Below are 16,054 nucleotides of genomic sequence, written 5' to 3'. Positions count from 1 at the left end.
TGGATTGACTTCAGCAACGGAAACTGAATCTATGCAACGTTTGCAATATTCTATTCTATGCTCGGATATTAAGTTTATTGCCTCATTATCTTATGGTCTGTGTAATGGGGTGTAGGTGAAGTGTAGCATTGCCTCTGGCTCCTCTGCTGTATCTGAATCTGCATCTCATGCCCTCATGACAGCAGCGCCTCATCTCATCTCGTTGCAATTCAATATATTTGTTGTCTTTGAGCTGGCGCACCAGATCCAGGACCAGCTTCAGACCAGACCAGACCAGACCTTGTCTTTGCCTCAACGTAAGCGACAATTTGTGTTACTGCAAATTTAATGCCGAATCGTGTCGGAGAGAGATAGCGTTGCCGCCCAGTGGCAGAGAGAGAGAGAGAGAGAGGGAGAGAAGAAACCGCAGTTTCGGTTTTCGGTTCCAGTCGCCCTTTCAAGCTTGTGGCAGGACTGTACTTGGTTTTTGGTTTCACACATGCACCATGCAGCATGCAGCATATATGAGGCATGAGGCATGAGGAAGTGAAGCTAAAAACTCAGTTGAGTGCAAGACCCCGCCTTGCTGTCCCCCCCCCAAACTACAGGCTAAATATGAGGATGCCAGAGTGGAGAGATGTGTAGAGAAGTGCACAAGTGGATAGAGTGGATAGTGGAGTGCACAAAAGTGTAGAGTAGAGAGCGGTGTGAAGTGTGGCATGATGCAAGGTTAGGTGAGAGCCAAAGTTAACTTTTGCCACGACAAAGTGACATATTAGCGTAGTCAACTTTACAAAAGGAGTCAGAAAGGAGGAGAAGAGTCCAGAGGAGAGTGTGTAGTGAACTTAACACTTGACTGCACACACACACACACACACATACACTGGTCTTCCCATGCAGACACTTGAGGGTTAATTTTGTTATTTGCCAAAGAAACTTTGAATCAAAATTGTAGGCATGTGCCAGGCAGCAGGGCTCTGGCTCCGGCTTCGGCTTCGGCTTCAGCTTCAGCTTCAGCTCCAACTCGAAGCAATTTACTCTTCAAGAAAACAAAATTTTTATAGGAAATTCTTCGCTCCATCATCCCCGACGCAGAGACAGAGACGAAGGAGACGAAATCAAAAACCAATTAGAGATGGCTCTGGGAATGTGAGGAAACTTTTTGCCGGGCCCTATATAATTTGCCACGCCTTTATAATTGCCTCCGCTGCCTCATACCCCACCGCCCAGCAGGAAGAAGGAAGAAGCAGAAGCCGAAAGCAGAAGGTTTATTCATGCAAATGTCTCATAATTGCAAAAACATTTTCCTACCCAGTAATTATAGACTTGAGCTCTCCTCCTTGTTGTTTCTCTTTTTGTAATTTAAAGACTTTTCCTCCCTGCTGCTTCACTGAAAAATTATGCATAAATGTTGGTCCGAAAAATGTGACGGGGATGCGGGTTGGTTTCTGCACACCCTTTAAAGGTCTGCAATCGCATCGTATGTAACAAATAATTAAATATGAATTAAAACTGAAAAATGCATACAAATGCATGGCTTATAAATGTCAATGGAATCATTTCGATTCACCGCATTTCCAATGCAGTGTCAAAAGAGCTATACGATTCTGTCATTTACATACTGTCGCCCCTCCCCTCCCCTCTACACCCCACGGCCATTTCATTTAAATGATGCGCCATTTATTAATTATCTATTAAGTCCATTTAATAAACCAAATTACGAACGTGCGCAAACTGCGCCAGAAACGCGCCAGGCAGAAATTCAATAAAAATCCATACATTTTATGTTTATTAGTTTGCAATCAAAATTTGCACAAAATACATGATACTCGTATAGCTGGCAATTCTCCATGATATTTACAATATTTAATTGGTCGGGTGATAAAGGTGGAAAACGGTGTGGGCGGCCAGGGGGTTGTAAGGACTACGGACGGAGAACAAAACATTCAATCAGCATAATGAATACAGAAAATGCATTATTAAGCCACTTGATTCTGGTCAATTGACAGGGACAATGCCAGTCAGCCAGAGCTGCTGCTGCGGTTGGGACCCTCGCGAAACGAGTAAGTGGCTCAATTTCCGCGGACATTTCATTCGTTCATTCAAAATTATAATTAGTTTGCACAGTACTCATACATATATTTGACAGAAATAGAAGCCAGAAAGGTAGGCAAATAAGCGTGGAATATATGTGCAAATAAATGATAGAAACAAATAGAGCTAATTGGTTTTAAATAAGGAAGAGAAGTAAACTCTCGAGCTGCGAGGAAATGGTTGAAATTCGTTGGAAATGTTTAAGTATTCCATGCAAAAACAGCTGCTCCCCCATTCATAGCCTTAACACTTCATCGTGCAACTGTTTGGGCTGATGAATGAATGAGCTAAGCCATAAACTATCCATAATCGTTAAACACACAACACACCTGAATGGCTGGGAACACGCCACTAGGCCATAAACAAATGTAAAGCATATGCAAATTAAGTATCTCTGGCGTAAGAGAAGTGGCCACATTAGTTGGTAGTTCGCTTGCCGCAAAGTGTGTTGAGGGCTCAAGCGTTCACGCACCTTTTTTTTTACTGAATTTACAACTGAAAGAGAGAAAAGGAGCAGCAGCAGGAGCAGCAGGAGTGCTGTGAGCTGTGCGCCTAATGCGCATTGAATAAAGTACTAAAAAAATAATTTGCAACCTCTGGGGGCATAAAGCAAGGTATTCATGTAGGTGTATGGCCCCCAGGCCAGGCCAGGCCAGGCCCCCCAAAAGGGAAATCACTGGCAGCGATGCTTTTCAAAATTTTTATGTTTATTGCGTATACGCACTGTGCTTCACTGAGTATCCACTCTGCCTCTCTCTCTTTCTCTCTGTGTTAGTATTTTTGGGTGTATTTGTGGAGAATTTTATATATACTTCCGGTTGTCGGTTGTCGGTCGGTTAGCAACGCCCCCACGACCACGCCTCGACTTTACATAATGTTGTTTTGACGCCGCCATATTAACCAGATGCGGAAACGGTGCGTGTGGCTGTGTGGCAGGGTGGCAGGAAATATGCGCCGCCAGGTACTTTCTATGTAAATGGATACACGCATTTGTTACCCCCTCTCTCTCTCTCTCTCTCTCTCTCTCTCTTTATCTCCGTTTAACCCTTTTTCTCTCTCTGTTTGCTTTGGCATCCCAAATATTTATGGCCTTTAGGCATATGTTTGGATCCAGCAATTTATTTAACCTTTTCAAATGTGTCCCCACATCCTGCTCCCCCCGCCTTCCACTCGCCGCCCATTCAGCCATGTGTCACCGTGTTGTTTGCCCAGAAATTTGCGTAGATTTGTTTCACATTACAGTGCGGTGTGGCCAGAGTTGAATGCGAAATGCGAATGCGTATTCAGTGTTTTATTTTGTGGCGAAATTTGCGGAAATTTGCGGAAATTTGTACGCTATCCACGAGGTACATAAAAGTTCGTCACAAAAATACAGATAAATATAATTGATTGAATAAACATTTAATGTTTGATATTGAAATACTTTTCGAATACTTTAAGGGGAATGTACAAAATATATAAAATATATAATATAAATAAAATATATAAAATAAATAAAATATATAATATACATATTATAATATGTAAAATAAATAAAATATATAAAAAGGAGCTAATTTTTCGCTTGGACTTCAGTTTCTTTTCATTCAGAAACATCTTCCAAGCCCCCCCCCCTAAATGAAGGTTCTTTCAGGTTAAACTCCTGTCTCCACGCTCCCCTTTTCCAATTCACTTGCTCAAAAGTTATGTTTACTTTTCATATGGATTTTCATATAGATTTTTTTTTTTTATTTACATCTGTCCGCAACAACCTCTTTACAGTAAAAATTTTCTTTATTTTCATTGTCACTTTTATTTACGATATAAATTTCAGAAACTGTTCCCTCAAAGGGTCAGTGGGGGGCTAAGAGGGAACGGCTGACCGACCAAACAATAAAAGCGCCGACATTAATCTTCTCTGGACTCTGGACTCTGGAACCCCAAAAACCCATTCATCCCCTGCCTTCAGCGAATGAGAGAGCAATGGAGGCCGTGCCAGGGTTCCAGGGCTCCATCTCTCTCTCGCTCTCTCTCTCTGTCTCCTTTTTGTTGCCAATTTCCGGTTGCAATGCTGCACGTTTCCGTCTGCGAAAACTTCACAACGATGGCGACGAAATTGCTTAAATGTAAATAAATCAGTGGTAAGAAAATGTTTCAGCGGTTCAGACGGCTCTCGCTGTTCCCCCCGCTCCCCCCGCTCTTTACTGCTGTAAGTGTTGGCTTATAAATCAGACAAACTGCAATGCAGCCGCACGCTGCTGACAGACAGACAGACAGACAGACGAGTGGCTGTGCATTAATAGCGGCTTAAGAGAGCAAACGGCACAAGCAAAAGAATTTCCATTAATTGCATGCCATTTTTGTTGTATTCCCTGGCACAGTGGTGGCACAGTGGCAGCCAACAAAGTTTTATTAGCTTCCCGCGGGCATAAATCAAGCGAATTGTCGTTGTTTGGTGGGGTGGTTGGGGGGTTGTTGAAACTCGTTTGTCATTCCCGACAATCAATTAAAACCAAATGTTGCATAAATACATGAACTTTTCATCATCGATCCATCATTTATTGCTGCCCGGGGAGAGAGCACATTTTTTTGGGGAAAATAAACTACAATTGAGGCAGCAGGATATTGATTGTGCTTCGATTCGAAACTCCAATTTTATTTGCTGTTGAATAGAAACTGTGGAAGTATTAGCCGTGTAAATGGAATGTGTAGAAACTGTGGAAAAATCGAGCATAGCCAGGTGAACATTTTCTGATATTTTTAAAACTGAAATATTGTTCATTGTGTGTACTTGTCTCTTGCGATTGATGGGGGTATTGATACTACCATAAAGCCTACCATATATTTTCTGTTGAATGTGGTCCCCGCCATTCATTCGGCGGGATCCCCCCTTACTATTTTTTATACATTTCAATTGAATATTGAATATTTATTTACGATTTAGAATTGCAATTGAATGGCATTTTTATGTCATCAGCAACCCACACACAATGGCGCCGGCTGCTGGCATTTACAATTTCATTTTCATTTCCATTTCCGGTGTGACTTTTATGCCGCTTAATTGCTGTACTGTACGGTGCCGCCTGATTGATGGGGCACACAGCACACAGATGCGGACTGGAGACTGGAGACTGGCGGCTGGCGACTGGAACAGGACAGGACTGTCTCTGTCTCTCCAGGAGCATAAACAGGCTTTTAATTTATAATTTATGTGGTGTATTTTGATTAATCGATTTCAATTTGGTGGGTAAATTTGCCACTTTGCCACTCTATGCCTGCCGCACGACGCCCACTCCTTGTGTGTGGTGTGAGTCTGGTTTTGTGGCCTGACACTCGCCAGCGCCTTCGGGGCGGGAGAGCCTCATCGTGTGGCAAATATTTGTGGCACACACACACACACACACACACATAGGTAAACATAGGTATACATGTGGTAGCATATCTGGAATGGAAATCTAAACAGGAACCCCCCCTTCCTCCCTTGAAGCTGACCCCAAAATGTACAAGTCATCGACGCGGCGAGCGGTCAAAATTTGCATAATTTCCTTTGGTTGTGAGTGGGGAAGGGTAAGCGGGGAGGCCTTTCATAAATGCTGATACTACTCGCAGGACTATGATCTGTGACTCCAAGGTGGGTACCCCCCACCGCACCTGTAGGCACCTCATTTGTGCTGCTCTTCCTGTTTGCATTGCTTGAGCGAAAATGGTGTTAAGTGCTTTCGCATACAAAATTTACATGCCATACCGCATCTCTCTCTCTCTCTCTCTCTCTCTTACTCTCTGTATCTCTCTGCCTCTGTGACAGAGTTTTTGAACGATGTATCGGCGGTGCCATGTTCGGTGCCCTGGTTAGTGGATATCGCTCGCTGTCCGGGATGTTCTCGCTGTCCCGAATGTTCTCGATGCGGCTTGTACTTTTGTTGTTCCTTTGCGGTCATGTCGCTCAGCTTGACTTCCGTTTCCGTGTGTTTGCTTACGCGGCCTGTCAATATTTACCCGATTGCTGCGCTACACGGCAACAACTGCCAGTCTCCACCCCTAGCCCTCTGCGCCCTGCCCCCTTATGCTCCATTTCTGGCTCCTGTTACAGTTGCTCCCTTCCTCCTTGTGCCAGCTACAGCTTCCCTGCCCCGGAGTCATGTTTGTGAACATCAGTGTGCAACATTTGATTGTTTGGTGTGTCCCAGCAAATGTTTGTTCCCCATCCTGCTGCCAGAAGGCATGTTGGCGCGCATGCTGGCCCAAAAAGGTGAAATGTAGCGGCCCCTCGTTCTGTTTTTGAGGTCATTGAACTTTGCAGAAGAACCAGTGGAGATCCTGCTTCTCCGAGCTGGTTTAAGTGGAAACAAAAAACACTTTTCATAGCAAAATACTTGACTGTCGGTAACTGCAGCCATGGCCACTGTTCCCATCGATATGCCTAGGGTTTGCTGTTCCTGAAATAATCGAATAATTACCCCCCAAAACCCAACTCTAAAGTTTAATTTCATTTCATACATTTTATTAGGTTTTAATTGTTATTAACTTTAGCCTAAAACTTATTACATTTCTCAGTTTTAAATATTTTACATGCAGCTGCTTGGCATTTGAATTATTTTATTTTTCTGTTATCCATTTTATTGTTTAATTTTAAATGTATGCTATTTTTATTTCCTCCATTTTGGTATTTAGTACTAGTATTAGTGGCTTAAGCTAGAGTTCGATCTTTTTTTCTGCTTTTTTGTCCATTTTCTTTACGTATAAAATGCAAACTGGAATTTGCTGCTCCCTTGGGAGGCTGCCTTAACACTAGATTTCCTTTAAATTCTTTTTGACGATTCGTTTAATTACAATTTGACCTAATCTAGATGGGGGGGCGTAGGGTCTTAGATCTACCTGGATTGGATTTGATTTGATTTATCTGTCTTTTATGTTAAGTTATCTTAGGCCTTAGTTACAAGCTGAAGAGTTTAATGTGGGTTAATGTGGATGTATCTGGGGGCGATCTCTGGGAGTACGAACCAAAAAGCTAACAACATTCACGAATTGATTTACTTGGCTAAAGGATTTTCCCCCAACACACACATTTTCCTGCCGCTTTAAGCTGCTCTTCTCTCTGTCTTTTCTTTTGCTTTTCTTTAAAAATATATTAACAATTCAGTTTTATTCTGCTGCAGTGCAGCAAAATGCAGTGCAGTGTCTGCTGCAAAATGTTTATTAATTTTGTTTTTTAGCCATAATTAGGAGCTATTAATGTTAATTGTATTCCATAATTTACACGACAGCTTAAACGACTAAGTAGGGGGCGTTGCCACACCCCGTTCTGGCTTCCGTTTTCCGTTTTATGCAAAAATTTATTTATTGTTATATTTTTACAGGTTTCAGCTCTCCTCCTTTTGCCTTGCCCCACAATCCTTCTACTGTGCCGCTTAAAAAGTGCCCTAACTAGGTTCTAGGTTCCGTCCTTCCGTTGGGCATGCCATCCAGTGCCCAGGACTCTTTTAAAAACCATCCTTAGAATCCTTCCTCCATCACATACAACTTATAGTCAATTTGTTTACCAATTATTCCCCCATTGCCCGACTTTTCCTGCGGGCTTTACTTTTACTTTTGATTGGCTGATTCTTCCGAAGATCCTGTCGGTTATCCTGTGCAGATCTTTACTGGCAGCCTCTTTGATCAGCTGCTCCACTGCCACTGCCTCCACTTGGCAATGCTTAGCGTCAGAAGCGTGTCCCAGTGCCATGATTACGATCCTGGGCGATCAGGACATCCTCCCCGTTCAGCTGATGGTGCATCTCCTCGGGCACGGTCTTCAGCAGCTGCGGCTTGCCCTGAAAGACATGAAAGTGGATGCTTAAACGATTATATCACAGCATTCCTTGCAGGACAAAGCCACAGACAGACAGCAAGAGACAGAAAGATGACACACAAGTGTCTAGGGGCTGGGGGGCTGGCATAAACATCACAAATGAAACACTTAGGAGCGCGTCTCCTTCAGAAATTAACGAGGCGCACATTATTCGAGCATACACTGAGAGAAATGGCCAGGCCAGGCCAGAGGCCGTAAGATAGATCCAAATTATATGCCATTTTTCGTTGTTGTTTTTTGAGTGTAATCAAAGAAGTCAAAACAAAAAACGAAAGAAAAAAAAGCAAATGGCTAAAACACAGCCAGCGCCGCGGGCCAACAGCGTCAACAGCATGTCCTGCCCCTTGGGATGGCAGCCGAAAAGCTCAAGAAATGGGCAGCGGGGGCCAAGGAGAAAACCCGTGGGGACAAAAAGTGGAAAAAAAGTGAAATAAAACATTGGAGACTCGTTTGGATACGTTTGGGGTTTTTGTTTTGCTTTGCCTTTGCCGCTGCCTCTGCTGTTCATTTTGGTTGTGCTTTTGGCCCTGTTATTCGGGTCATAATAATTGCAATCATTAGAGTCAAAAGTTGCCACACCGCAGTGTCCTTTTGGCATGGAATTTTTGTTGAAAACAAAACAAAACAAAAAACGCGTACAGTTTTATAGTGCCCTGTGCAGAGAGAGGGTATTCCAGGCAGGAGAAGAAAGTGTTTGCGCAACGCTTCTCTGCCGCTGTGACTGGGTTGCCATACGCAGTGTACCAGGTATCTCAGTGTCGAGTCTACAGCTCATTGCGACCGAGGGTAATGCAATGCCAACCAGGATGAGAACAAGGAGCAGTTGGAAACGCATTGCGCTAGGCCTGGAGTACACATAATGGGATATTTATAAAGCGCGACTGACAGCGACAGCGACAATGGGAATGAGAGAGGCAAAACGCGTGAAGAGACAGAGAGAGAGCGAGAGAGAGCGAGAGCCTGAGAAGCAGAGAGAGCCAACGAGTTTTTTTTTTTGTTATTGTTATTTTTCTTTTTTTTTTTTGTTTTTTTTGTCCTGCAGCTGTCATTTGTGTGGCACATTCCGAGGTCATTTACCGCACTCTGAACTGAACCCCAAATGAATGAATTTTTCGTCGCTTTTTTTTGTCGGTCAGAGTTTCAAGTTGTCTGTGCAAAAGGGGATCAAGGGTTATGGATTGCCAGAAAATTGCATTGTCAGGGATGAGCGGATGAGTCCTGGAATTTGAGTCATCTGTTGATCGATGGGCCGCCGTCGCAGCCTGCCGATGCTCTCTCTCTCTCTCGAGTGGCAGTAGATTTTCAATGGCCAATCGATTGAAATGGCAGATACTATAACGGTAGACAAAGTGCAGTTGTATGGAACTTTTTGGGTATTGTCGGTTGTTGTGGTGAGGGAGGGGTTCAAATGAAAGTAATCTAAGAGGGACTACGAATACCCTTTACTATACCACCCCTGTACCCACCCCCCCCTTCCTATTCGACAGGTTTTTATCATCAGGCGAACCGCAAAAAGCCATTTTCTGCCCCAGCGGCTGCCCCATTTATAAGGCGAAAAAGCGAAAACAAAATCGGGCCAAAGATAAATGTTTTCCTGCTTTCCTGCTTGCTGGCTTCAAATCCTTGCCACCGAAAATCCACTTTGCATATTGATGCTTTCAACGTTTTGGACATTAACAGGGAGTGCCGCTATCATCAAGGGGCAGCCAGCAGTCGGGGAGCAGCAGCACAACCCCCCGGGGTGAGTCGAGTCGAGTCCTGGACAGAAGCTTCCGAGAGTAGAGGAGGGAGAGTATGTACATCAAACTGCCACTTACCACATCGCTGCCATAAAGGCTCATGCCCACATTGACGCCGACAATGCTTCCGTTTCCGCCATTGGCCGTTGTCTGGTGATGGTGCTGCTGCTGCTGCTGGTGATGCTGCTGCTGCTGTTGTTGTTGTTGTTGTCCCGATGCTGCTGCTGCTGCCGAAGATGTGGCTGCCACAAGACCCATGCAGGTCACCGGCTGTAGGAGTCCACCCTCACCGGTGGCGGTCATCACGCTGTGGGTGAAGATGGGCGGCGGTGGCGTCGGCGAGAAGGTGGCCAATTGTGATGGATGTGACATGGTGACTCCGGTGATGGTGCTGTTCGTGGCGAACATCGGGCTGGTGGAGTACATGGGCATGGGATGGTGTGCCAGATCGATCTATGTGTGTGTGTGTTTGTGAGTGTGTGTGTGTGTGTGTGAGAGAGAGAGAGAGAGAGAGAGTGATAATGAAGTTTTAGTCATGTGATGATTCATATTGTACACATGGCTGTAGGGTTAGTCACGTGGTGAAATGAGAAGCGGCGTCCTCATGCTAGGAGGTGGCATAAACAATATTGTAGCCAGCGCATCAACACTGCTGTCGCCCCTCTACGCTGTGCCCGCCATGCCACAATCACTGGCCCACTGGTTCGTGGTAGTATCTGCCCCCAAACTCAAGATTTGTGTACCGCCCACAACGATTTTGACGAGAGCTTTCAATGAAATTAAATTTATAAACTACGCTACGAACTACTACAAGCAGACCAAGATGTTGACCAAATTGGCAAACACTTAAGACAGAATCGACTGAGGCCATTAATTGTCGACACGTTTACGTGCGACGGGGAAGGCACTATAAATCTGGCAATATTTGAACTGTGTTCTACTGGATTTGGGCTGATTAAGTTATGTTTTGGGTCTGGATTTGATCATTAAATGGAAGGAGCAGCCTCATACAAAGCAATTCTCGTTTCTTACCCACACAAATTTCTGTTAAATGCACTTTGAAGAAAATCCCATTAAATGCTACAGAATATTTCACATTTTGCCACAAACTTTAGCTAATTTCCCGACAAACATTAAACCGCAAGTTAATTTTCACTGGTTGTCAGGTTACACACACTTTAAACAACAAATTGATCTGTGCTCAAAACTACGGGAACTACCTAATCGAATTTAAACTAATTGCCATTAAAAATAAAGAGCCGAAACTTAAAACTGAAATCAACAAACGGCCAGCAGCTGAAAGGATTGTTGAGGGGGGGGGCATGGGTGTGAGTGTGAGTGTTGGTAGCTGCTGTTGGCCCATGTCGTGTACAACTTTCCAATAAATGACAATAAAGCCAAACAATGTCCATTAGGTGGAAATGCTTTGGCCCCGAACAGTTCCACAGTTGCAGAGCTCTCTCTGAATTTTGCCACTTAACAGCATGTGCGGCTGCTGCTGCTGCTGCTGCTGCCGATTGAACCTTGTCCCCATAACTCGAGTCATTACGATAATTGTGGGGTGTGTGGGGCAAGCAGCAAAGCAGCAAAACAGGACAAAGAATATGATGTTAGCCGGACAATGGAAACAGCACTTGCCGAGCAGTAAAAGTGTGTGTCAGGCACACACACACACACAGAACTACTACAACTACAACTACAACTACCTTAAGGCTCTAACAGTAGTGGCTTCTGGCCGCCCATTCATCATCCGACAGATCTGTCAGATTTACAGCTTTTGCTTTTGCATTTTAACAGAATCCATTCGCTGCATTCTGAATTCTGCACTCTCTTCAGTGCTCAAGTGCTCAAGTTCTGACATATCAAAACGTACGGACATACGCCCGTGCGTATGCGTAATTTTCAGATATTTCTGCCATTGCTGCTGCTGTTGCTGCTGTTGGCATGGCATTCTCTTCATTCTCTTCCTTTTTATTGTCAGCCGTATCGTTGTATTGATTTGCCACGAGTGTCTCTGGCTCTGTCTCGATCTGTCTGTGTCTGTGTGTGTGTCTCGGCTTGCATGTAATTGGTTTCGGAAGGGCCCTTTTCACTCTCATCTTATGATTCTTTTGTGCGAAAAGTAATTAAAAGCCCTTGCACCTGCACCTGCACCTGCACACTTGCAGCTGCAACCGAACTGAAACTTAAACTGAAACTGAAACACACACACTTGAATCCCAGGGGCTCTTGAAGTTTATTAAACGAAACAATAACACACAAAAATAAATAAAAAAAAAACACACAAAAAAACAAAAACAAAATTAATACCCTTACACACGTGTGGCATAACCCTGTAGGTAGAGGGATGAGGAGGCGCCACCACGGCCGCCCACATTGTCCACCACAGCGCCGGCCACATAGCTGCCACCGGCCGCTGTGGCTGCCTGGAGGTCGGCCAGAATCTCATCGTCCATCATGACATTTACCTGCGAGTAGATATTCGGTTCGGCCCGCTTCAGCTCCGCCTGACCGCGGCCCGGCCTGCCCAATGTGGCGCTGCAGTACGGCGCCAAACGCTGAACGCCCACGGCGCTGCCCACCATGGGGGCTGTCAAATCGCTGTAGCTGAGTTCAGTCTGGAAAAACGAACGAGAGTAAAATCATATTGAAATAGACAGACACTCGTTTTGCTGCTACTCGTGGAACGTCAATCAGTTTGGATAATTGTCAGGTGTGGTAAGGTATCCGCCTATCCTACTCTATCCTTCCCTATCCTACTCTATCCTAGCCTATCCTATCCCGTTGATGCGACTGTCAGCGGCATTGGCTTTAAGAGATATTTACTACAGTTTTTTGTGCAGTGGTTTTCCCAGTGCTTTTCCGTTGCTCTGAGGGCGGTTCCCGGCCCAGACAACGCCCCACATGCAGCGCCTGTTTGTAATGTGTCTGCCCTCAACAGCTAACCAACACTGTTCCTCCTGTCTCCATCCCCTTACTCCTTGCTGGCCCTTGCCTCATTCTCAGCTCCTTCCTTGCCCTTCCCTGTCCAACCTCAACACTTGGCTGCTTATTGCATTTTGAGGCAGCAGCAGCAGTAGCAGCTCCAGACTTAGAGCCACACACACACAAGGCACAACAGGATGGGCGCATCCTTTGGCTCCTTAGCGTTTCTCTGGTTCTGCCGGTTCCCATTTCTGCTTTGGAGTCCTGCTCCACTGCTGCTCCATGGCTGCTCCACTGCTGTCCGCCTGCAACTTATTTTTATTAAATTCGCAAATGGAAAATTTATATTGCTGCAGCTGTGGCTGGCTGGCTGCTGCTGCTGCTGCTGCTGCTGCTCCTCCTCCTTGGTAGCTTTCTCACTGGGCGTAAGTGTGGGCGTGGCATTACACACAGCATAGAAATTTCTACTTAAATGATTTTCAAATTATAGTTTGTTTCTCTCGCTCCCTATCCCTCTCCCTCGCTCTTTCGCTCTTTCTCTGTTTCTCTGAATTTTGTTGTTTTGTTGTCTTTGCCAGGGGGCGACCTTCAGGGAGCATTTCTTCAAGGTTCGTTGAAGATGTTTCTTCTTCTGTGCGTTCTGCCATTGAAATGACAGCAGATTCCAGCGAGCGCAATATATACATATACATATATATAGAATAAATACATACAGACGCAGGCACACATACATTTTCGCTATACCCATTAGAAGTTCCTTCGGTGTTATTTTTGTTTGGGTGCAACTTCAATCAGCAAACCCTGTGGCTGCCCATCAATTGTGGCTTAAACAATAAACTGGCTATAAAAACCACTTAACCCCAAAGCCAGCCCCTGCAGGAGAGGCATGGGCTGGTTCCACCTGTGCTGTCCGTTGGGTCATAAATTAAGATGAGTCTCTCTGCCACATGTGTGGTACGGGTTAAAAGGTTAAATGTTTGTCCGCCGACTAAGAGCGGCTTAGGAGGGGGGTGGGCTGGTGGCTCACCTTCTGTTGCTGCTGCCCACCCTGGAGCTGGTGCTGATGCTGATGCGGATGCTGGTGCGGATGTGGATGCTGCTGTTGCTGCTGCTGCTGCTGTTGATTGGCGTAAGCGCCCATTTTGCTAACGGGAATAAGCGTATTATACTGTATATAGGGGCCGTGGCCGGGGCCGGGCAGCGGGCCACCCGTCTTCTTGTCGACCACCGCATACGTGGGCATCAGGTGATCATAGGTGCTGGAGGTTATGACGGCATTCTGTTCGGCAAGGGCCGCCGTGGCATAGGCGCGATTGTGACCCTTCGTTGTCCACTCATCGTCCACGTCGTGCCCATCTGTTGCAAGTGAAAGGGAGAGAGAGGTGGTGGCTAGAGAGAGGGCTGCACACAATGGACAATGGATGGATGGATGAATGAATGAGGAGAGAGAGAGAGGGGCACTCGGCACCTGTGGAACTCACCCAACCCACCTTGTGGTATGATGTCCGGATTCTTGTCAATGCTGTCCAGGCTGCTCGTCACGTGGCAGGTGTCCCTGCCGATGCGGTGCATATCCTGCACTGATTGCCCGCCATTGTGCGCCAGTGTTGCCCCAATGCCCAGGCTCCCATTGTTGTTGCTCGCGAGGAGGCCCATGCTGCCGTTGCCATTGGCGCTGGTGCCACCAGGTCCGCCGCCACTGCCAGGGACGCCGGTGCCACCGCCTGCTCCTCCTCCACCTCCTCCGACGTTGCCTCCGCTGCCCGGATGCGAGTAATTATTACGATCGCGTCCCGAGGAGCCGCGCACTCGCACCACAATCACAATGATGAGGGCCACCAGGAACACGCTGCCCACAATGCCAGCCAGGATGCCCAGGAAGGGCCGGATGTCCTCGATGACGGGTGCATAGGCCAGCGACAGGTCTGTGGGGGAATGAGACGAAAAACGAAAAACGGGGAAAGAGAGAACCATCCAGAGATGGGCGGATGAGCGGGGGGATATTCTTTGCATAAAATTTAAATCTTTACAGTGTTTTGTTTTCCCCTCAGAGACGGGGGTTTCTAGCTGTATTTATTCTGGGGATCTATATATTTCCATGCTCAGAATTACCCCATAGATCTATATAATCTTCCAATATAGAGAGCGTATCTACGGCTTTGGACACTGATGTTGGTTGGTGTTTGCTTTCTTGTCTTGCTGAGTCTCTGCCCTGCCCGTCCCTGGCCTTGTTTTATGAGCTGCTAACTACATGCCATGCTTGGTCCGTGGCCCTCCTCTGCTTCCTTTGGCTACTGCCGCATACAGATATGTATTTGTTGTTGCCAGTTCCTGCCGCACGTGCCTCGAATTTAGTGCCGCTTTAATGAGCTGCATGTGTGCCCTGCCTGCCCCCCTGCATCTACTCCTATGTGAGTCCCCGCCCAGCAGTGTTAAGGTTGCTAATTTGTGTCCCTGTGGCCGTCCTTTGCACTTCCAGTGTTGGAATGTGAAGCATTTTTAAAAGGAAAAACAAAAACAAAAGGGAAAAAGAGCTCCTAGTGGAACGAAGCGAAATGGAAAGGAAAGGGAAAGAATAAAATCGCTTGTGCCCCGGATTTATGTGTCTGTGTGTGTGTGTGCAAGTGAAAATTATACAAATTCCATGCAGTGGGAAAGCTCTAAAAATATACAAAAATTAAAGAAAATATCTTTAAAAATATTCAAAGTGCAGAAACATAAAAATATATTCAAATAAATATAACAAAAATAAATGAAACACAAAAGAAATTAATAAAATCAATAAAAAACTACCAAATAAAATCAAAAGAATACAAATAATAATAATAATAATAACAGAGAAACATACAATATAAATTTAATAGAATATTATTGAAAAATAGGTGCCACCGCTACCTTCTGCCTGATCCGGGTCAGTGCCTGCATCGTGGACCATGCCCCTGCCCTTGCCCACTCCAAGGTACTCCTCCTCATCGCAGATGCAGTCGCTGGTGGTGGCCGTTGCGGCGGTTGTGGTGGGCCTGGGACCCTGATAGAATTTCGTAAATGTGATTCTAACTGGAGAGCATGCCACAGAAGGAAGCCAGAAATAGGGAAAAGCAAGAGGGGAAAACATAAAGAAAAGGTAAGAAAAATAATAGTAAAGGAAAAGGCAAAAAAAAAAAAACAGTTTCAAAGGCGGAAGTGGGAGAATTTAAAGCAAATTAAAAGACAAATGAAAGAGCAGTAAATGCAAAACCAGCGTCAATTAATTTATAGGCAGAACAGCACCCAGAGAACGAACCAGCAGCAAGCAGCTAGCAGCCAGGACTCAGGACATGCAGAAAATTACAAACGAACGGGTGGACGGGACTCTTCGCCAAAATAAAACGAAACGGAAGACACAGAACGAGCGCAGAGAGACAGCCCCGCATCACACGAGTTGTGGTTCAATTTTGGTTCCATTTCCCCCATGGGAAATGGGAAAATGTGGGCACGGTACGGGACG

At 45.5% G+C, this 16,054-nt stretch overlaps 1 protein-coding gene across 8 annotated transcripts in view; it reads right to left on the bottom strand.

Moving 5' to 3' along the window:
* Positions 1-6,582: 6,582 nt before the first annotated feature.
* The window catches only part of LOC111079610 (nephrin), a 65,372-nt gene continuing 55,900 nt past the window's right edge, over positions 6,583-16,054 (bottom strand). For 2 of the 8 annotated variants that reach the window (XM_022374857.2, XM_022374858.2), the window contains 5 exons: positions 14,049-14,492; positions 13,595-13,923; positions 12,111-12,260; positions 9,721-10,095; positions 6,584-7,865 (listed from right to left, as the gene is read on the bottom strand). In XM_022374857.2, coding sequence (XP_022230549.2) covers positions 7,755-7,865; positions 9,721-10,095; positions 12,111-12,260; positions 13,595-13,923; positions 14,049-14,492 — 1,409 coding nt within the window. In that variant the 3' untranslated portion in view covers positions 6,584-7,754. Of the gene's footprint in view, positions 7,866-9,720; positions 10,096-11,960; positions 12,261-13,594; positions 13,924-14,048; positions 14,493-15,462; positions 15,625-16,054 lie in introns of all 8 variants that reach the window. The other 6 variants (XM_022374861.2, XM_022374855.2, XM_022374856.2 and 3 more) reach the window with 6 other exon arrangements.

Source organism: Drosophila obscura, unplaced genomic scaffold, assembly GCF_018151105.1.
Source record: "Drosophila obscura isolate BZ-5 IFL unplaced genomic scaffold, ASM1815110v1 contig_17, whole genome shotgun sequence".
NCBI classification, from domain to species: Eukaryota; Metazoa; Arthropoda; class Insecta; order Diptera; family Drosophilidae; genus Drosophila; species Drosophila obscura.
Note: the sequence above shows the minus strand (reverse complement) of the source record. Positions and strands in the feature narration are given on the sequence as shown.